We start from the raw sequence: 23,591 nt of genomic DNA, 5'->3' as shown, positions 1-23,591 counted from the left end.
ACTGAAATTGTTTGAAGATTTTACTCAAACAAGTCAATAAAATGTTATTAACATGTTCTAAGAAGTTTTAGCAAGTTGTTAGCATATTTTCGCACATTATTAACATGTTTAATAAGCTGTTATAAGCTGTTTAACATGATTCACACATTGATAACATGTTTTAGCATGTTGCTAACATAATTTAGCACATTGCTAGCATGTTTTAACATGTTACTAGCATTATTTAACACATTGCTAGCATGTTTTAACATGTTACTAGCCTGATTTAACACATTGCTAGCACGTTTTAACATGTTGCTAACATGATTTAGCACATGTTAACTTGATTTAACACATTGTTAACATGTTTTTAGCATGATTTAACACATTGATTGCATATTTTAGCATGTTGTTAGCATTATTTAGCATGTTGATAGCATGTTTGCATTATTTAACATTGCATGCATGTTTTAGCATGTTGTTAGCGTAATTTAGCATGTTGATATCATGTTTCTATGATTTCACACATGGCTAGCATGTTTTAACTTGTTGCTAGCATTATTTATGTTTCAATATTTCTAACATGATATACCACATTGCTAGTATGTTTTAACATGTTGTCAGCTTGATTTAATGCACTGCTAGCATGTTTTTAGCATGATTTAACACATTACTTGCATATTTTTGCATGTTGTTAGCATGATTTAACATTTTGAAAGCCTGTTTCTATGATTTCACACATGGCGAGCATAATTTTGCACATTTTTAACATGTTTCTAACATGATGTACCACATTGCTAGCATGTTTTTAGTATTATTTAACACATTGCGTGCATTTTTTAGCATGTTTCTATGATTTCACACATGGCTAGCATGTTTTTAGCATTATTTAACACATTACTTGCATATTTTAGCATGTTGTTAGCATGATTTAACATTTTGAAAGCCTGTTTCTATGATTTCACACATGGCTAGCATAATTTAACAAATTTTGTATATGTTTCTAACATGATGTACCACATTGCTAGCATGTTTTTAGTATTATTTAACACATTGCGTAAATGTTTTAGCATGTTGTTAGCATGTTTCTATGATTTCACACATGGCTATAGCATGTTTTTAGCATTATTTAACACATTGCGTGCATGTTTTAGCATGTTGTTAGCATGTTTCTATGATTTCACACATGGCTAGCATGTTTTTAACATTATTTAACACATTGCGTGCATGTTTTAGCATGTTGTTAGCATGTTTCTATGATTTCACACATGGCTAGCATGTTTTTAGCATTATTTAACACATTGCGTGCATGTTTTAACATTTTGAAAGCCTGTTTCTATGATTTCACACATGGCTAGCATAATTTAGCACATTTTTAACATGTTTCTAACATGATGTACCAGTACCACATTGCTAGCATGTTTTTAGCATTATTTACATTTACATTTATTCATTTAGCTGACGCTTGTATCCAAAGCGACTTACAATTGCTATAGCCTATATGTCAGAGGTCGCACGCCTCTGGAGCAACTAGGGGTTAAGTGTCTTGCTCAGGGACACATTGATGTCTCACAGTGGATTCGAACCCGGGTCTCTCACACCAAAGGCATGTGTCTTATCCATTGCACCACCACCACCCCTTTAACACGTTGCGTGCATGTTTTAGCATGTTGTTAGCATGTTGTTAGCATGTTTCTATGATTTTACACATGGCTAGCATGTTTTTAGCATTTTGTTTGAGTGATTTATCATGTTGATAGCATGTTTCTATGATTTCACACATGGCAAGCATGTTTTAACATGTTGCTAGCATAATTTAGCACATTGTTAGCATGTTTAACATGTTTCTAAAGACAGACCCGTGCAGTGAAGTCCACGGCGGCGCCTCGATTGAGCAACAGCGTCGCCACATTCACGTTTCCATAGTGAGCGGCAATATGCAGCGGCGTGAATCCACTCTGCAAAAACATCAAAAAAGGGGGCGGGGCACATAACAAAACACATGAGCTGTCCGTCAACATTCCTGCGATGCGTCAGAGCCAGGTCATGACTTTATCTTGCTCTAATAGACTGCATTAGCATGCAGCAGTCTCAACATGAACGTATTAAAGACAGTTATGAATCTGATTGAGCTCATTGTGCCTCGAAGGGGGCTATAGTCCCGTATGAAGACTTCTGGAAAGAAACCTTGATGACTAACATATAAACACACATATAAACAGTAAGAGAGGTCAAACTCCTAGACACAGGCATGCAAACAGAAAAATATGACAAAAACGACAAATAAATGAACTCATAAGTCGTTAAAGATTAACAGAACATGAGATAAACACAAACATTTCAGACGACGTACTGTTTTAATACAATGAAGAAAAAAGGGATAATCATAATCAAAGAAGAAGAACATCAAAGGAAACATAAAAAGTGCAGTATATAGATCATATCCGTAATAAAATCATGTCTGGACTATAAGAAGGTAAAGATTGTAGAGGAGTTTGAATATGTGAAATTCTTGCCTTACCTTCCCATTCTGAAAGTCACGGTCCGATTTAATGTGAAAACATCATTTACAAAAGTGTGAAGAATATATTGACTGTGTGACACGTTCAAAGCTGGTGCAAAATCAAATATGCGATGCAGCATGCCGTGCAGTGGATTATTTACATTAAAACCTTATGTATAATAATCCATTAAAACCTTATGTATAATTAATAGACAAATAGAAATCTGAGAGCGCTCATAATTATAAAGACGACTCACTATCTTAAACTTGATTTTGAATATACTTTTATAATATTGCATTGTGCAGTTAGCATTCATATGTCTATGACAATCATTCCATCAATATTAAATATCTATAAAATATAGATATAAAAATAATAATCATATCTAAACATCATAACTGATAATGCTACAACAGTTTAAGAACATTATCTGTTGCATGTATGGATGTTGGAATCCATCTAAACACATTTTAGCACAGGCAATATTATTAAAGAGCTTAATGCAATCACACTAATGCATGCTGGGAGTCAAAGGCAGATTCATGCCACTTGACCTTTAGAGTAATGAAATAAATGTGCATGTGACTGGCTTCTTGTGTGTGTTTCAATAGGCAGCAAGCAAAGTCAATATAGGACAGTGTCGTGTTGTGCACTGATTAATCTATTTTTCAACATAACTTTATAGGGGCTATATGTAGAATTCAGAAACGCTTGTTATTAGCGACACCGGTGGCCATTAAGCGAACTGCACCGCTCGTTCTCGCACTCGTACAAGAGACTGAATGTGATTCAAAGCCCCAATATACTATCTTTTTTATTCTTTGCTTAGGGGTAAAAAGAAGTTTGAAATATGGGACCAGCGGTTTACTGTTAATACTAGAGGGAAAAAATCGATTCATATACGAATCCCAATTCTATCTTATAACGATTTGAATCGATTCACAAATTAAAAAAATCGATTTTCTAAAGTGTTACACTTTTTTAACTTGACACTTCTTTAAGGCAATCAAAATTAAAATACACTTTCTGCCTTGCCTTATTACAGAAGACTGTGTGTAATGATTGTAGTCCGCTTAAAGGACATGTGTATATTGGGTTGACTAAAATGGGAAGAAAAACTAAATAAATTTCAAGGTTCACATTTAATTCAGTAGGATTTTTTTTTCTTCTTCTAGACCTATTACACTGTCTACCGCAGTCAAATAAGAAAAGTAACACAAAACAATAAACTTCAACCAAATCTATGCACAAATCGAATCAAAATTTGATTCAAAATCGAGAATCGTTTTTGAATCGACTCATGACCTCAAGAATCGTTTTGAATCGAATCGAATAGTTTGATTATAAGGTATATTTGAGATTATAGACTAATATAGATCAGACTATAGTTTGAATGAATCCCTTTTCTTTGCATGACACTGACATTACAGTACAGAATGGCTCTTTCGGTGTTTTCCTGAACATTGTATAAGCATTAGTTTCATGTGTCGTTGAAAGGAAGAGAGGCTTTAGATTATCCAGGCAAAAACGTTCAAGTCCTTCACATAAAAATAGGTTTAGGTCTACAGGCTTTCATAGACAACCCAGGAAGTCGGGGAAGGTCTCGTTTTCTAAGTTTCGTTAAAAGCTGTTCACACATTGGCGATAAAAAAGCGATTAACACATGAAAATTCGTACATATAGCCCCTTTAAGACAATGGACGGAATTTATATATATATATATATATATATATATATATATATATATATATATATATATATATATCTCTTTGATATTTGCATGTAGCACTTACAAACTACATAGCATGAACATTTCAGCTCATGTGAGCATGCAGTAGTTTTGCATTGAAACAGTTGATATGTTAAAGTGCCCTCGCAGCTTAAAAGCGACTATCGGTAAAGACTGAAATATTAATTGATTATGAAGAGGATTATAGATGTTGAGAGGATAGACTCTGTCTGGACTATTGAGTCTTCAGCCCATCTCTGATTAGAACAGCTCCATATGTGTAAATTAAACATCATCATCATCATCATCATCATCATCAATCACAACACCAGATATATCTTAAAAACATTCTCATTCAAGCTATTTAATAAATAAAACTGGAATGTGTGACATGACATATGCAAAGGCTTCTGGATGATGCTGTGATGGGACTAGACAGCCATGCAAAGGTCCAAAAGAACAAAAAATGCTGAGAAGTTAAAGAACAGAACAACTCAATTCGTCATGCCAAAAAGTGGACCAGATATGAATTCAATAAATCAATAGCTTTTTATTTTCCAGAAAATCAGGAACTAGATAAATATCTCTACCTCAGTTGTCCTATTGACCATCATCTGTTGCAGCAAAGACAGGGAAGGAAATAGGTGTGTTATATTTCACTCAAACACATGTTCTCAGAGTCGGCGGCGGCGTGCAAAAGCAAGAGGTCTTCATTTTTCTCCGAGGCCTGACACGAGCAAACCATTCTTAAAGCTGTTCTTAACTCACATCAGATGACGAATGGCCACACGACCAATCAAATCACATTATTTCAGTAATCCCTCCTATTAACACTTTCGGTTGCAGAATAAATAAACCCTTGTAACAAATACGCTTGTGAACGCTGTAGTTTTACAGTCGCAATCTTCGTGTGAATCCAGTGTTTGGGGAAACGCATTACAAGTAACATGAGTAAAGTAATCAGATTACTTTTTTAAGGAACACAGGCATTTACTCAAATGAATAAAAACAGTGAAATGCAAACTCTGAATATTACGCGAAACTGCAGTCCGTAGAATTGTAGAATAATACAAATGTACTTTATGCATTTAATCTCACTTTATTAGCCAGTGACTTTGCTGCTGACTTTCGATCCAGTTCAACCAAAGGAATAAGCAAACATGACTTCAGATAAACATCTCATTTGTTTATTTTTTTATGTAATTTATTTTTATTTTATTTGTTTGAAGAGTGTTGAACTTTCTTCTTCTGTGTCCCAAACAAAATAAGTTGCATTTCCTTCAGCCTGAGGCTTGTTCATTTCACTTCAGGAGTGTGCCAAAAATAGATTTGTGTAGTTGTTGTTGTTGCTGTTGTTGTTGTTGTTATAAAACAAACAAACAAGCCCAGCCCAGGTGAGGCAAAGTAATGCAAAAGTAATGTAACGCTTTACTTTCCATAAAAGTAACTAAGTAATGCATTAGTTACTTTTTCAATATTGTAACGCATTACTTTTAGAAGTAACTTTCCCCAACACTGGCTGCATTTAAAACAAAATTACACCTTTAACTATCTTATGACTAAATATTAAATAATTTCTATATTTATAGGCTAAGATATTAAGTATGAACGGAATCTTGCCAATGTTGATAACAGTTATACATAAATATTATCATTTCATATTGCATATAAGATATCAAATGTCTAAAATTCTATTTGATTGAATCTTTGAACAACTATTTTGGTTCTTTCAAACTAAAACTGGTATACGTACATTCTGAGCGCTTTTTCTTTGAACTAAAACGAAGACAGTACTTAAAATTGGCCGTGTTTAAAGAAAAATAAATACCTCTGTAAACTAGCATTTCCCCGATAAAACACACGCAAACACACGTCAGATATGCATGCACACTTTCAGGCAAGAGCATGCTGTCAGAGCATTGAGTTATGATATACACTAAGAAGAGGGAATGTTTTTACAACTGTTAAACATGGAATGGGTAAGTAGATAAAAGAGTGAGACCCGGATAGCGTCGGGATGGGAACACAGGACACAGGCACATTTACACTGGAGAGAGAAACACAGACAGAAGATTTCATCTGGCACAAACACATCCTGAAACCACTGCAAGTCACACACACACACACACACACACACACACACACACACACACACACGAGCACACGCAAGAACACTGACAAGATGCCGAATCTTTAAACCCTCTGTGCATGCGGAGCAGGGCTTCGAATCTTACAGTGTGAAATTATTCTGATTCCAATAATGATTTGGTACTAATTGGTCCTAACTATAAGCCTAAAGGAGTAGTTCACTTCAGGATTAACTCTCCGCGACGTCATCCACGATGTTCATGTCTTTCTTTCTTCAGTGGAAAAGAAATGAGGGTTTTTGAGGAAAACATTCCAGGATTGTTCTCCATATAGTGACTTCAATGGGGTCCAACGGGTCGAAGGTCCAGATGTGAGTTTCAGTGCAGCTTCAAAGTCTCGACACGATCCAGCCGAGGAATAAGAGTCTTATCTAGACAAACCAGCCGACATTTATAACAAAATAAACATTTATATACTTTTATCCACAAATGCTGGTCTTGCACTAGCTGTGATGCGCCACACATTACATCATCAGGTTGAAAGGTCAAGCGTGACGTAGGCGTAAGAACCGACCCAGTGTTTACAAGCGAACGTGCGAAGACTGAGTCAAACGTTCTTTACAAAATAATCAAATGAAAGATAAAACAATGATGTCGGACGATTTTGAACTTGGAGGAGAAAATGAGATGAGAGTTTTTCACCCTATCCTACATTCCTGAACCGGAACACGCGTGACCTTTCAATCTGATGATGTAATGTGTGTCGCATCACAGCTAGTGCAAGACGAGCGTTTGTGGTTAAAAAGTATATAAATGTTTATTTGTTTTATAAAATGGCGGATGGTTTGTCTAGATAACACTCTTATTCCTCGGCTTGATCGTGTCGAGACTTTGAAGCTGCACTGAAACTGTGTAGAACCAAGTTGTTAAATTAAGGTGTGTTGATGTTTTGCAAAACAGTAGCACTTTATTTTCAATGGGGTCCAACGGGTTGAAGGTCCAAAAAAAAAAAAAATCCTGGAATGTTTTCCTCAAAAACCTTCATTTCTTTTCGACTGAAGAAAGAAAGACATGGACATCGTGGATGATGTGGGGGAGAGTAAATTATCAGCAAATTTTAATCCTGAAGTGACATGCTCCTTTAACAAAAACTACTATTTATTTGAACATTTTAAGTTGTATTAATTAAAATACCAGTTATACTCTATTCTGAAAGTGTGATTCAAACTGCAGTCACATGCAAAACTGACTTCGGATGCCCTTCAAACTATGCACTTTAAACCTGAGTCTTCTTTCAGATCAGTAAAGAATGAACATGTTTAAGAACCGTTACAAGAATCAAACGCCATAAAAATCATTCAGTTCCAGTATTGACTGATCGATTGATCCACATCACACTCACTGTCATTACTCATAATCAGAGCTTGACATTAACTTTAACCACTGTGACGAGTGCTTTTCCAAAGTTACATTTTTACTGGCCACAATTTTGATATCGATACCATAGAGATATTTTTAATATTATCTCATAATTTGGCAGCAGGTTTATTAGGCTGCTGTCACTTTAAGACCTGACACACGGACTCATTATACTGTTTTATATAGCCAATATACTTGGCTTTATGTGCCGCACTTTGGGTGTGAGCACAAAATCTGCGGGAATGAGTAAAATGATGCTCGATACATGCAATCCTAAGCCCTGTAACACCAACAAGAGTGATTCAGCTGCCGGAGAGAGTAGAGAGCGAGAACGCGCAGATTGCATTGTGTATCTATTCAGCGGAAGAGTTTCAGATATTTCAGTATCGATATGTGTGGAAAAATATATATTTTTGACAACACTAGATTGCACTTAGTTTATTATTTCAGATAATTGAAACATTTATATTATATCAAATTCAACCCGCCAAAGTGGCTATTAGTAACTGTGTTACACGCCACTGCTGAAATACACACACATTTAATGTTAATGTCAAGCCCTGCTCATAATCCGTCAACACATCCAAATAAAAATGCTTTTCTGTATATATTTCTGTTCCGCCATATTTACCTTGGACTGAACGTCTGCGTTGTGGTCGTTCTGGAGCAGGAGCGCCGCAGATTTGGTGTCGTCTTTACGGGCTGCGATGTGAAGCGCAGGCAGACGTACTTTACCCTTCGTGTCGTTCTCCAGGAGAATGGACACCACCTGGTTATGGCCTTGCTGGAGGGCGATAGCGAGAGGAGTGAAGCCATCCTGCAAAATCACAAATGGGGAAAACCTTGCGTTACGCCAATAATCCTGACCGGGGTTTGAAATCAACTTTTGCACTCACCGGCAAATTTGGCTAATACATTTTAAGTTACCGGCCATTCAGAACTTCTACTAGTCAAAAAAACAAAAGAAATGAACCAGATTAAAGGGATAGTTCACTTTGAAATTAAATTTTGGTATGTTTTTGCTTACCTCAAGGGCATCCAAGATGTAGGTGTCTTTTTATCCGCAGTAGTTTCAATTTTGATATTTTTAGGTCAAACCGTTCTTGTCTGTCAGTCATATAATGCAGGTCTATGGTCACCACCTCAAAGAGCATGCACAGAGTCCAAATTAAAACAATTCCCCATCGTAAGTACACATTGATGGCCTAAGACACGAAACGAGCGGTTTGTGTGAGAAAACGAACAGTATATATATTCGTTTTCTCACACAAACCGCTCGTTTCGTGCCTTAGGCCATCAATGTGTACTTACGATGGGGAATTGTTTAATTTGGACGACGGGGAATTGTTTTAATTTGGACTCTGTGCTTGTGTTTTGAGACCGTGACCATAGACCTGCATTATATGACTGACAGACAAGAACGGTTTGACCTAAAAATATCAAAATTGAAACTACTGCGGAAAAAAAGACACCTACATCTTGGATGCCCTTGAGGTAAGCTAAAACATACCAAAAATTAATTTCAAAGTGAACTATCCCTTTAACTACATCACAGCATCTCCTTCCTCTTTCATCCTCATCCTTTTCACCAAAAATGTGTTTTAGGACAGATCAATACAGTACAAAGTCTTTTCTGTAAACCAAATGCTTTTTAATCTTCGTTATTTGTTGCGTAGTGACGTGTGTGTTCAAGTAAGCCAGATCTGAGCAGATTCTGCACAATACGCTGTGTTTAAAACATCATGATGACTCACGAGTATTTGTGCTAAATCTGCGCAGATTTGTCTTACACGAACTTCGCCAGAAAAGAGAATAAACATACTAACACGCCAAATTGGCTCGTGATTTGACAGCGATACTCGCCACATTTGATTTTTACCCGCAATCGGGTGTTCATTTCAAACCCTGATCCTGACATACTCACATACTCGTAGAAACATAAGGTTTCAAAAAGCTGTTGGTAATAAAACAGTTGATGGCAGCCGTCAACTGTCTGGTTACCAACATTCTTCAAAATATCTTCTTTTGTGTTAAGAAACTCATACAGGCTCGGAAAAACGATCTGGCCATTGTTGATTTCATTGGTCAACACTTGTCAAGAAAAGTTTAGACCTCTTTGATATAGTTTTGAGTAGGGCTGCACAATATACCAGCCACAATATCGGTATCGGATGAAATATGTTTATCTTTAATGTGATCGGTATCGGCAGATAAGAAAATCAAATGTGTCCGATATATTAAAGCTGATAATTAAATAATGTAATATGTCCTTCAGCTGAGACGCTTCAGATGCGCACTGTTCAACATGATGGGTTTGAATTGCTTGAAATATGATTGGAATCACTTCAAAAAAGGAAAGTAAAGTGCAACATGTGCAAGTCTGTCATATCGGCTACATAATATCATGAGATCATTATAATTGTGTGTTTGGGACGTGGATTTTAATGGTGAGACTTTTGTTTTTGTAATCAGGCTTTAAACATTTTTATAAAAATGTGGATTTTGATTTATCGGACAATATATCGGTTATCGGCTTTCAGATATAAAGAATTATCGGTTATTGGTATCGGCCAAAATGTTCATATCGGTGCATCTCTAGTTCCGAGTTGAGAAATAATATGGATTGATTAGTATTTGTTTCAGCATTATGTAGACAATCCGCACTGTGATTGACATCTTTTAAATCAGCCATTATGTTACAAGAATTTATACCCAACTTCTTGATTACGATAGGGTTATTTTCCAATCCCAATGAGCCTTTAGGCCTAAAACATATATGAACGCAAATGCTTTTAGCTGTTAGTACGCATAGCTGGTTGCATTGATAGTGAGAAATATATCAAGTTAAAGTCATACTTTTGCAATTTTAAATGCACTTTACCTCTGTTGCGGTGCTCTGGTTTCCACCATTCTCCAGAAGATATCGCACCACATCTAAGTGGTTTTCTTGGGAAGCCATGTACAGCGGAGTGAATCCATTCTGCGGAAGCATAGATTTTTAATGGTTGTTGTTATATTGAGCACTTTTGCATGGATAAACGTCAGACTTGTTCCTACCTGAGATTGTGAATTAATGTCAGCTCCCCTCTTGACCAGGAGCTTCACGACTTCTCCTTGTCCTGCTAGTGAAGCGATGTGGAGAGCTGTGTTTCCTTTCTGTCAGACAAACAAACACCATCATCATTTGAGCAGATCGCTCAGACATTGCTCTTTTACAACGTGTCTACACTTCTACTTCCCACAACAGTACAACTGGACTCAGGAACTTTCGCTTTGACGCGTTTAAGTCCCTGATGTACTTTAAGCGGAATCAAAGAACGAACTTGACGTCATTTTGATCAAAATCAGACCAAAATGAAGTTCGTTTGGAGGGTTTGAAACAGCTTATCAAAGCCAACTATCCAGAAAAGTTCTCTCTCGTTGGTAAACATATTCAAACTCTCATTGGTCCGTGTGGTGATGATGTAATAGGAGGGTGTGGCTCTGAGGCTCCACCTTCTTTGACGAGGAAATCTTCTCCGGTTCATTTCTTCTGTTCAGTTCGTCGAGGTTTAATACTGTAAATCTGCCTGATTTTAAACAGCCTATTGTATAAAGTGCTGTATAAATAAACGTGACGTTACTAGTGCCGAATCGCAGAGCTGCTGCAAACATCCACATCTCTATGATCACATGCTTTCTGAACTGCTGCTTTCTCACCGCTGTCATTTTTGTTGTGTTTATCTCGTTAATGAGAGGAAAGCAGTAAAAGTGTTATGTAATACAACCTAGTGTGTTTATGAATATGATAATAAATCAAAATAATATGATAACAAATACCGGTTTGCAACTTCAAGCAGCATAATGAACAGAATAATGGAAAATAAAATTGCACAGCTAAAATAACTGGCAGTGACTGACACTGGAAGCTGGTCACGCCCGCTCTTACGATATAAATATGATGGAAATATATCAAGAATTAAAGATAACACTTTATTTCAATGGTCCACTTTAGACATTCTACTAACTTGTCAACTAAAGGTCAACTAAAGGTCCTTGCACACTAAGTCCGTATTTGTCATCCTAAAAATGTATTAATTAATCCATTGCGGAAATAAACGCAAAACAATGCAAAATGGCGTCTTCAAGCAGCGGGGATGATTTTGTTGTCCTCTCTCTTCTTAAAAAGAGAAAAAGAAAGAGGAAATGTTGGGTTCATCCAATCCTGAGATTGTGTAGAGAGGGGACGGAGAGTTCGCTGCGGGATTATCCCGAGAGATTAAGTTTACTTCAGGATGTCAGTGGCTCCCTCTGCTAGCGATATTGGAGCCACATATTAAAAAGAAGACTAACAATTTCCATGAACCGATCCTGAACAGTTCTTGATTTTGGTGTTCGCTTGTACGGTGGCTCTGAATGATCAAAACACCACTCAAAATGCTTGCTACGGATGCGAAAAACACCGAAAATTTAACTTTTTTATGACGGACGAAAATTTCGGACTCAGTGTGCAAGGACCTTAACTGTAATTAGAGTATTAATAGACTGTACGGTTAGGGTTCGGGTTAGTAAAATAAGTTGACATGTAGTTGCAAAGTTACTTATAGTCAGTAGAATGTCTTCAAAATAAAGTGTTAGCAGATATTAAGCACAGTCTACTAATAATCTAATGACTGCTAGCTGACATGTAGCTGCAAAGCTACTTATCGTAGAATGTCTAAAGTTGACTATTGAAACAAAAGTGTTACCAAATTAAACATTGAATCATTACAGTGGGTCTAGTCTTTCGACCTCTTTGTTTCAGATTTGAATCAGGTCTGCTCTGTTGGAGTAGGGTTGGCAAAGAAACCTAAAACTGTGGTCTTAAAACTCGGTACTGCAGGATTATACAACTGGATCTAACACTGGGCTCAAGTTTTGTTTGCTTCTGGCCAGACTCACACTTAAGGGTTCATACAGGTACTGTAAAATGAAATTTAAGAACTTTTCAAGCACTACTTTTTTTGGTTTTCAAGGACTTCAATCAGAGATCTCACTCATCAAACAATATCTTTATTATCTTTCAAATTCTAAACATTCTAAATAGATAAACAAAAATAAACCATTAAAACAAAATAAAGTGCAGCAGATGCAATGACTTTAAAGGTATAGTGGAGGATTTTCTTTTTCCGGGTGGATCATCAAGACTATTGGTCCTCCTAATTGTCAATCATTCCGGTGATGTTTACGTAAGGCTGTCGTACGTGCTCGTCCTTTCTGCGCATGCGCACTTTCAGGTGTATATGTGTGGTGAGCTATGGTTTCAGCCATTCATTAAAGCTCGCCGTTCTCACCGGGTTTTTTCAAAATGTCTGAGGGTCGCAAGAGAAAAAGTGTCTACGAATTGTATGACAAGAAGAGAAAGGCCTCTGAAGAAAGAAACAAGACCAGTGTTTTTGGGAGAATATTTCACACGCTGGCGTGCGCTAAAAGCACAGGTTGGGCTTCCCAATGATGCCTCAGTCGCGAAGTTTCTACTCGACAGGTAAAGTTTGGCATGCTATTTGGAGAAATCCATTTAAAATCACTGCTAGTAAAAGTTAATGTAAGCTATGATTAGCGATGCTAGCGTTTAATAAGCGTTCCCTCTCGGGAGCAGGGAGAGTGTTGCACATGTGCATTTTTTCAAAAACTCGAGAGGGCGGTTCTTTTCTAAAATTCGGGAAAATCCTCCACTATACCTTTAACCATTGAAACGATACTATGACAAAGATATCGAAACTTAAACTTGAAAGCTGTATCATATATGTGGATATTTATGAGCATATCATTTTCATAGCCATGTGAAATGGCTCTATGGGCTCTATCTTGCACCCAGCGCAACTGACTTTGTACAGCGACACATGTATCATTCCTATTTCTCACCCGACGCACAGCGGACTTTTCCCTCCACAGACACACGTCGGTAAATTAGGGAATGAACTTGCGCTCCCGGGGGCGGTTCAGCGAAAAGAGGAGGAGTGTTCCGGCACAAACGTTCCCTGGTGCTATTTTGCAGATTCAGAAAACAATTCCGCCACAGACCAGGAGAAACCTCGTCTAAAGTCAGTGGCGCGTTCAGATGCTACTTTAAGGGCGCATGCTTTTTTTTTTACTTTATTTGTTTATTATCCCCAAAGAGGGGCAATTTGTTCCACAGCAGCCATTGGCACAGCCAACACATAAATACAGTAAAAAATACAAAAAATACAAAAAATAACACAATTAACCCATTAATATCATCCTGGAAAAGTTACAAATTGCGATGTTTAGAGCTGGTTCAAGTATTTAACAGCTAATGGTACAAATGATCTTGTGTATCGATTTGACTTTGCCTTTCTAGAGAAGGCAAACCTTCTCCCTGATGGCAAGAGCCGAAACTCTGCGTGTAGAGGGTGATAAGGGTCTGCCAAAATGGCATTTGCCCTCCGGACACACCTAATCTGGTAGACCTGGCTCAGATCATTAAGATTGACACCAATGATCTTCCGACACTGTTTAACAAAGCTTCCCAGCCTATTCTTCCTAATCAAATTAAGATTGCCGAACCAGCAAATCATTGAAAATGTGAGAATTGACTCAACAAATGATGAATAAAACATTTTCATAAGTGAACTTTCAACGTTAAAACTCCTCAATTTCCTTAAATAAAACAGTTTTTGATTGACCTTTTTGCAGATCCTATCTGTGTTGGCCTCAAAGGTCAATTTATCATCCAGTATAATTCCCTTGGCCATAATGTAGCGTGTGCACAACACACACACACTTTTCTTATCTCATCTACACACAGACGCAGCAGTTGCCATTTTTGCAAACCATACATTATTACAAGGAAAAATATTCCACACGAGGGAAATCATTGTTGTGTCCATGAAGATGTGAAAAAATAGGAATAAATCTAGCTTACACATTTACCCAAATTATCATACGCCTGTTTAACCGAAGCTAATTTGGGTGTGTTTCTCCATCCCCAATGTAACTTCTCTGTGTTTTACGGCCCTGACGAGAACGTCGGTCTCCTCGGCTGTGAACCGCTCCTGGTGTGCGTCTGGCAAATCCCCGTTATAATAGCAATCCGCCATGGAACAAGCGCGCCTGCTCTTAAAGGGAATGTGAGATGACGCTCTGATTGGTTTATTTCACGTTACGCCCAAACCACACCTATGAGTAATGAAGCGACTTCAGACCAACACATTTTAGATTTGCGTCGGAGAGTCATTTATCCCGCCGGTATAATAGCAACAGCGCCCGAGACCCGCCCACAAAGTTACTTGCGTTTCGCGTTTGATACTTGCGTTTCAGATCGTTAAAATAGGGTCCGTTATCTATATCAGATGGGCTGCAGCGTTCATTTTGTGTGAAAATATTGTTTTATCGATAAAATTAAACACTAATTTCACATATATTGTCTTTCAATAATTCAAGCACTTTTCAAGTACCTTTTCATAAATATGGATGTTATCCACGACTTAAATTTCAAAAAGTCAAACTCAAGCACTTCAAGCATTTTAAGCACCTTGTACAAACCCTGTAACATTAAAGTGCTCTGTAACCCTTTCCAGCAACTCCATTCACGTTTTCCTCGAGGAACTTTACCTTAGTAGCCGAATCAACCGGAGATCCTCTTTCCAGCAGCTCCTGGACCAGATCCATGTGTCCTTCCTTCGCTGCCAAGTGCAAAGCGTTGAGGCCATTCTGTGGAGGTCAGAGACAGAACAAACTAGTCATTCTCTACCAAACCAAGCAGAAAATGGAAGCAATGCGACAGGGGAAAGAAGACTGAAGAATACCTCCTCATCCATTCCCAAGGTAACGTCTTTGAGATTGCTTATTAAGAAGAGTTAAATGTCCCAAAAGTTGCTGAATGTCAGGTTTATCCTTATGTCTGTCAGAGCAATGTTCAGTCTCCGAAGTGTGTTTTATAGAGAGGTATTAAATAGTACAGGAGCGTTGCAAGCTAACAGCCGATATCTAATGCTGGCTTCTTTAAAGGTCAGTGCAATCTTAATCACATGTGGATCTTTGGCAGCCAATCACTGATGCAGTTCGAAGTCTTACTTTCTGCGACTCGCTTTCCAAAACCTAATCTGGAAAACGCAGCATGCTTTCATTGTGTCATTATTTAGAGATGGACTACCTGTGGACATACCTACCCATCCTTTATTACTATATTATATCCATGTTTTATATTAATAGAAAAGCAATCAAAACTAGAAAATAACGCAAATGTAAGCATGTAGAGAATATGAAGTAATTACTTGAACTTGCATAAAAAAACATTTAAGGTCCCCCTGTAGTCATTCATTTTCTGCTTAAAACTCATTCTTTAATCACCAAAATTACATATTTAAAAGTTTATTCCTTGAAAAAATGGACTTGATGCCTAATAACCGCTTGACTGTAACTCGACACCCTCGCCTCATTTAGTATGCGCGGTTCTATGAATATGCAAATGAGCCCCGCCTCCACTCACTCACTCAGCTCAGAGATCCACTGGTTGACGATCACACGTTGATCTGATTGGTTACAAGGTAGTTTGTGACGTCAGAAACACCAGCGATTTCAAAGCGTGTGTTTGAGACTGTCTTTGGTTCACTGCAGTTTTAAGGAGGAAATACTCAGCAATGGTGTCGACTTATGAACTTACACATGGTTTGTCTTAAAGCAGATTAAAAACACCACATAGACACATAAACTACATTAAACGCTGGAGTTTCACCACAGGGGGACTTTAACACTTTCCCCATGTGCTCCTCTCAATCATACACCGAATGACGAGTAATTGAATATATCATGTAAACACTTCAAACTGTCCTCTAGACCCAGCGCTCGGCTCAACTTACACCTAGCTCGTCTTACGCCACCCTTCTCTAATGCTGGACCAAATAACAAATATAGTTTGTGATATTTAAACAGTCCTGCACAGTACAATTTGTTTAAAGTGTGTACAGAAGTAATAAATATAAATGTAAAATTATCGCTCATCTAAAACAACTGTTTGTTTGTGTCACTTTACTCAAAAATAAAAACTCTGTCATCACTTACTCGTCTTTGCAAACCTGAACGGCTTCCGCAGGACAAGACATTTATCTATTGTTTCTACTGTTTTTGTCCATACTGTTCAATGAAAGTCAATGGGGACCAAAACTTTCACTGTGTTATTTTAACAATTTATTGAGACATTTTTACCGATTATTACATTTCACAAAAAAATGCAACAACAAACAAGCAAATAGCGCTGGAATATATAAAGATACAATTATTATTATACATTTTGTTATTTGTTAATAGAGATTTGATTTCTGCATCACAAAAATAAAGTGTGATTCAACAAATAAAATGAAAGGGATGAAATGAACCGTTTGAACTCCTGGATCACAGAATGTCTTTTCAGAACGACTGATTGCGATCACATGACCAATTATTATTGTATTTTTAAAGTGCTCCCGATAATCGGTTTAACTATATTTTTCTTTTTGATTTTTACGGGGTTTTTTTCATAATCGGTCATCGGTTTTGTAATATCGGATTCACTGATAAATACGGGAGTTTTGTGTTCACAGGTAAAGTAACTTGCCTCCCTTAGTTCACAAATTAATAATGAGCAAAATTTGTTTAAAACTATATATATATATATATTTGGACGTTTTAGAATATCTTACGCTTTTTTTTATTTTTTTTTTATTTTTTTATTTCTACATGCTGCTTTATGTATTACCTGTTTGTTTGCCTGATCAAATCTTTTACTTGAAAAAGACACTTTAGTGACAGTGCACTTTCTTTTTGCACTCTTTCTGTTTATTGGTGGAGTGTAACTACAGATATTACAGTGTTGACAAAAGTGTTAAATAAGACCGTTTGTTCAATGCTGTTGTTATCATTGTGTCCAAAATAGAAATAAAAAGAATAAATATCGGTTATGCAAATATGTATCGGTATGGTTATGAAAAATCTGACATGTTTTCCATTTAAAACAAAGATGTTAGCATCTAGGGAACATGGAGGTGAACAGTTATGAAATAAAATTCTGTTTATGAATAGAAACTGAAGCACATTTTGGAAAAACTCCATTACAATTTGTACTGAATTAAACTGATAATCAATGATGAGTTCACTCAAGACTGTTCAGAGAGACTGTCAGCTCAATGACAGAACAGCTTTCACTGAGATATTAATATCTGGCTGTTGTTGCCCTTTATGAAAGGCTTTTCACGTGCTAATTCTTGTCTTAAAAGCTCTGTTTGGGAACGCTCACAGATATCTCAATATCTCAGACCCTGAAAACACAGGCTTAACTACGTAATATTTTCTGGCCTCTTCAGTCTTCAAAACTGCAGAACAAAAGCTTATATAAGACTGGAATCTCTACTTATATACCATTCTTTTATTTGAAGAGTCCCTGCTGAATAAACAGGTAAACCTGCTACTGGTTAGAGCTGGTCTACATACAGTAGTCGATCAGAAGTGTGTTTCCCGAAAGCATCATTAGCCAACTATGGTCACAAGTTCTGTCGTTATCAGCAGTTCAACGAGTCTGTGTTTCCCGAAACCATCGTTCCAGCGAACATTCACGAACAGCATCGCAGAGTTGTGTGTGTGTGTGTGTGTGTGTGTGTGTGTGTGTGTGTGTGTGTGTGTGTAACGACGGATCTCGACCTGTGGTTAGAAGAAGAGTTTCTTGTTTTTATAACATGTGGACTCAATAAATCCTGATCTTGAGCAAAATAAGCAAGCTGACATTCAGTGCAACCCGTGCCTTTTATTTAGTATAGGCCTACATACAAATATCATTTCTGTCTTTTAGTTTGTCAAGAGATTTAAAGTGTAGTTGTTGAAGAGTGCGCATGTGTGAACGAGCTCTAGTGCGTAAGAACGAGTCTATGATCGAATCTGGAAATAAAGCAAAATAACTGAGAAAAATGAGAAATATATTAACATGCCTAAGACTTTTGCACAGTACTGTAAATCACATTCATATACATCACAGTCATATAACACAGTCATATCACACTCAAATATATCACACTCATATACAGTACAGGCCAAAAGTTTGGAAACATTACTATTTTTAATGTTTTTGAAAGAAGTTTCTTCTGCTCATCAAGCCTGCATTTATTTGATCAAAAATACAGAAAAAAAGTAATATTGTGATATATTATTACAATTTAAAATAATTGGTTTTCAATTTATTATACTTTAAATTATCATTTATTTCTGTGATGCAAAGCTGAATTTTCAGGATCATTACTCCAGTCTATCACATGATCCTTTAGAAATCATTCTAATATTCTGATTCATTATGAGTGTTGGAAACTAATATATTTGATGAATAAAAGGTTAAAAAGAACTGCATTTATTCAAAATAAAAAAATATTTTCTAATAATATAAATCTTCTTTACTATCACTTTTTATCAATGTAACACATCCTTGCTGAATAAAAGTATTGATTTGTTTCAAAAAAAGAAAGAAAAAAAAATGACTGACCAGTAGTGGATATTGCTGTTACAGAAGATTTTTTTTCTTTTTTTTTTTTTCTTTTTATTCATCAAAGTATCCTAAAAAAGTATCACAAGTTATGAAAAAATATTAGGCAGCAGAACTGTTTCCAACTTTGATAATGAATCATCATAATAGAATGATTTCTAAAGGATCATGTGATAGACTGGAGTAATGATCCTGAAAATTCAGCTTTGCATCACAGAAATAAATGATAATTTAAAGTATAATAAATTGAAAACCAATTATTTTAAGTTGTAATAATATATCACAATATATATTAAAAAAAAAGCTGTATTTTAGATCAAATAAATGCAGGCTTGATGAGCAGAAGAAACTTCTTTCAAAAACATTAAAAATAGTAATGTGTCCAAACTTTTGGCCTGTACTGTACATCACAGTCATGAAATGTGCTCATCTCAAGAGTAGGAGGAATATGCCTGAAGATTTATCCGTTTTCACACCATTGCTGAGTTTACCACGGTAGTAAAGCCGCGAGTTACGTCGCTGTACGGGAAACACACTCCTGATTGACTGCTTTGACTGGTGGGGTCAAGGTCAACCTAACAACACCATCCACTATGCTAACCTAAACAACATGCTAGCCAAAGGAGAAAAACCAAAGGACATCTGATTCCACAGAGCGAATGGTCCATGTGTGTGTTGTATACGCACTACACACACACTGTTGCCATAGCAGAGCTGTTAACTAGCTTTGCACGAGGAAGGCACTTGATAACTGAGCTCCTGAAATAGCAGCAAACACACGAGTGTGTGACGAAGCACCGAGAAACCAGAGGCATGAAAGAGTGTACAGTCAACAAACATGGAAGATAAAATAGCATAAGTTGTTGCATGATCATTGGTAGATTGTAATCTCATGTCGTTCCAAACCCGTAAGACTTTCGTTCATCTTCGGAAACATAAATGAAGATCTTTTTGAGGAAATCTGAGATATTTCTGTCCCTCCATTGACAAGCTACGCAACTACCACTTTCAAGGCCCAGAAAGGTAGTAAAGACATCATTAAAGTAATCCATGTGACTCGTGAACGAGCGTTGGATATTAATATTTTGTAAATAAAGTGGTACAAAATGTGTGGGTTTTTTTGCGCAAACAAAGCACTCGCGCAATATATTACTAGGGTTGGGTATCGAGAACCGGTTCCATTTTAGAACCGGTAACAAATTTCCAAAAACCGGGTATTCGATAAGACGCACGCGTTAAGATTCCTCTTATCGATTCCTGACTTTGGGACAGTTCAAATGTAGGCGCACGGCAAGCACGTTCATGATAGAAGCGGCGTGGGCGCGACATGCGGTGTGTGGCGCTCGTTTTTGCAGGCGCGTCTATGCCTCGGCGAGATGAAAACATCTCAACTTTTCAGAATGCCACAAGCGGAGCGCAGGTCATGTGACAAAAAACAACCAACCTTTCTGTAACATCGAAAGCTCGGCTGAACAGCTGATCATAGCTGGACAGGGAGGGTTTTTATTTCTCATCTCCATAAATATATCTAGTAGCCTAGTAAAGCTAATGCAAGGGCTAGAAATCAATTAATCCTTTGCTGATACTTCCTCGTCGTCATCATGGAGAGCGCAGTAATGGTTGCATAGCAACGACAGACGCCTCGGGAGCGCAAGCACTTGTGGAAAGAAGGAGAATGCGGAGCGGCCGTGCTTTTCCATGCATTTTTAGACCTTAATTCAGGAATCTATGTGGCTTAAAATCATTTTTGTTTTGTTTAAAATGGAGATCACGATTACATACATCAGACAACTACTCAGAATAACACGTTCTAATAGTCTATTTTTTAAAAACGAATTACTAATTAATTCAGTGTCTCATAGATACTTGTTTAATTAATGAATGATTCACCGTTTTTGAACGAATCTCTCGAATCTTCTTGAATAAATAATTCAATGAAAAAAACGTTTGCCACCTACTGGAGTAATAATGTAATCAACACCTTTATATGAAGAGTGAAATGGCTTTCACTTTAGCCATTTTATTGGTTATTGCTTAAAATTGGCAAGAATAAAAGGTAGAAATATTTATTCTTCAAGTATTTGCCCTTTTTTCTCCCTCCAAAAAATATTGGAATCGGAAACAAGAATCGATAAGAACCGGATTCGATGAGCAGGAGCAGAATCGGAATCGGAATCGGAATCGCTAAAAATGAAACGATACCCAATCCTATATATTACACATTTTTGCTTTAAAAAATGTTTGTGAGAATGGTTGCCAGTTTTTCTGACACTATTGCGTGTTTGTTCTACTTAGAGGTCTATCTGTAAAAGGTTAAAAATGTCTTTTTAATCTAATAATCTACACAAAATCCTCTTAATTTAAACGCCAGTCGACTGCAGTGGAAGCATTTTGTCTGGAAATACTGGTTTGCCAAAGTAAATACTTCTAGTACACAATCTCTATTACAAAGTGTGTGTGGGGGGGGGGGGGGGGGGGGGGGGTCTCAAATAATTACCAGAAATAATTACATTAAATTAAACGTAAAATCAAATGTAGAAGCAACTTTGAGAAATATTCTTTTAGATTGTAGTTACTGTTGCTGGATTGTCTTGAACGCCCCTGCTAGTGTTCATGGCTGTACATAACAAATAATATCTTTAATATGATTGATCATATTACAATATGACTGCAACATGAAAAACAAAGTCCCAGGAACTACAGGAGTTACAGCCAGTGAAATATACTCATATCGCAGTGTCCAGATGTCACGTCCGGCCTGGGAAAACGGACATCTTCACCCTTTATTAAAATTATTAAAATGAGAATTTAGTAATCATATTGTGTCGTTGTACTTGGAGTCGATTTATTTATGTGTGATAATGAAACATGCCAAATTGTGCGACGTAAGTTTTGTCCAGGCTGTCATACACAGAAATTATGATGATGCAAAAACAAGAGAGAACCAATGAAATATTAATAACTGGATATAGACAAATAAAGCCTGTAGCTGTAGTTTGCCTTTTGTGCCAAATAACTTTATCAGATAAACACCAAGTTTAGTGTTTTGTTCTTCCCTCATATTTCAAATATTTTCTTATATTTTGATGGTTTGATTGAACTTGTAGGTTCTTTAAAAACAAGTATCCCCTCCGAACATCACTTTTGACGATGCTTTTCCCACACTAGACCTTTACTAACTGTGTTAGAAATTCCCGTAGGAAACCAGTTCCCATTTCTGTGTGATTCTGACAGCTTTTACACGCACCTGATTACAAGTGCTGATGTCGACTCCAGTCTTCAGGAACTCCACGACCTTGTCAATATTCCCAGCTCTCGCGGCCCGAAGGAAACTGGTGTTGCTGTCCGACTGGAGAAAGAAGAACATCATCATCAGTACAGGTGGACATCGTTCAGTTTATCTCTACATGACTAGAGTTCACTGAGACTGTTCCATATACACAGATGAACAAGGCCTGAAAGGCACAACGCTGAGACCAGGTTGATGAAAAAAACACTTTGCAAGCTCTGTAAAACTGCAGTGCGCCATTAATACCTCAGCAGAAATCCTTTAAAGCGCTGATGATGAGTGAAGAACAGTGTGTGTGTGTGTGTGTGTGTGTGTGTGTGTGTGTGTGTGTGTGTGTGTGTGTGTGTGTGTGTGTGTGTGTTCATAAGCAAAAATGGTTACAGAAGTACATGCATTTTTGGCTGAGTCAGAATATGCACACTATTCATACTAAATAGTATGTGAGATTAGAATGAATATTTCCTAAATCATAATACTTCAAAATTAATATCACTGTGTTCAGAACGAATACTGATTATTGCTCTGTTTACTACCTGATTTTCAAATACTTTCTTGCTTCAAATCAAAGTTTGTAACGCTGTGATTCTCCTCATAGCTGGGTTTGTCTGGTTCATTGCTTATAATGACTTTTTTTTTTAATCCCTATGGAATGGAAAAAATACTTGAAGAAGAAGAAGAAGTGGGGCAGAATCTAATGCACAAAAAGTTTAATACAAGTGTGGAAATTAGGATGCTTTGTGATTAATACAGAAACAGTCACTGTATACTATACAAAATGTTGTATGACTCGTCTCTCCTGTCAGATCTGAGAGTGATGTAACATGTTTGTGTCTGAAGAGTCTCTTCTGTCTGTCTTACACTGAGCCGGTCCCTGTTTAAGGTCCCTGGATAGAGGAGGTTTCTCGGGATAACACTCGGGAGAGTTGGGTGCGTGCTGAGAGAGATTTCTCTTCATATATATACGAAATGATGTTTGCTTTGATGTAACAGTGCCTTTTCAGGCGGGTGTGTATGTTTACAATCTTTAACCACATGATTCATTTGATCAAATGCTTAAACATCCCAAGAAATCAATCAAATGCTGAACTTTGTGGATTTTAGA

General features: G+C 37.0%; 2 protein-coding genes across 42 annotated transcripts in view; one reads left to right on the top strand and one right to left on the bottom strand.

The window, feature by feature from the left end:
* The window catches only part of LOC309488793 (uncharacterized protein), a gene marked incomplete at its 3' end in the record, with an annotated part of 264,286 nt that overhangs the window by 17,844 nt on the left and 222,851 nt on the right, over window positions 1-23,591 (top strand). The window lies entirely within an intron of this gene.
* The window catches only part of ank2b (ankyrin 2b, neuronal), a 191,860-nt gene that overhangs the window by 75,033 nt on the left and 93,236 nt on the right, over window positions 1-23,591 (bottom strand). For 32 of the 41 annotated variants that reach the window (XM_082160841.1, XM_082160835.1, XM_082160844.1 and 29 more), the window contains exons 2-8: window positions 22,448-22,549; window positions 15,312-15,410; window positions 10,776-10,874; window positions 10,600-10,698; window positions 8,350-8,535; window positions 4,803-4,826; window positions 1,839-1,937 (exon numbers count right to left, since the gene is read on the bottom strand). In XM_082160841.1, the coding sequence (XP_082016967.1) occupies window positions 1,839-1,937; window positions 4,803-4,826; window positions 8,350-8,535; window positions 10,600-10,698; window positions 10,776-10,874; window positions 15,312-15,410; window positions 22,448-22,549 (708 nt within the window). The remainder of the gene's footprint in view (window positions 1-1,838; window positions 1,938-4,802; window positions 4,827-8,349; window positions 8,536-10,599; window positions 10,699-10,775; window positions 10,875-15,311; window positions 15,411-22,447; window positions 22,550-23,591) is intronic. The other 9 variants (XM_082160866.1, XM_082160859.1, XM_082160838.1 and 6 more) reach the window with 1 other exon arrangement.

Source organism: Leuciscus leuciscus, assembly GCF_965113295.1.
Source record: "Leuciscus leuciscus genome assembly, chromosome: 2".
Lineage (NCBI taxonomy): Eukaryota > Metazoa > Chordata > Actinopteri > Cypriniformes > Leuciscidae > Leuciscus > Leuciscus leuciscus.
This window is presented reverse-complemented; position numbering and strand designations above follow the sequence as displayed.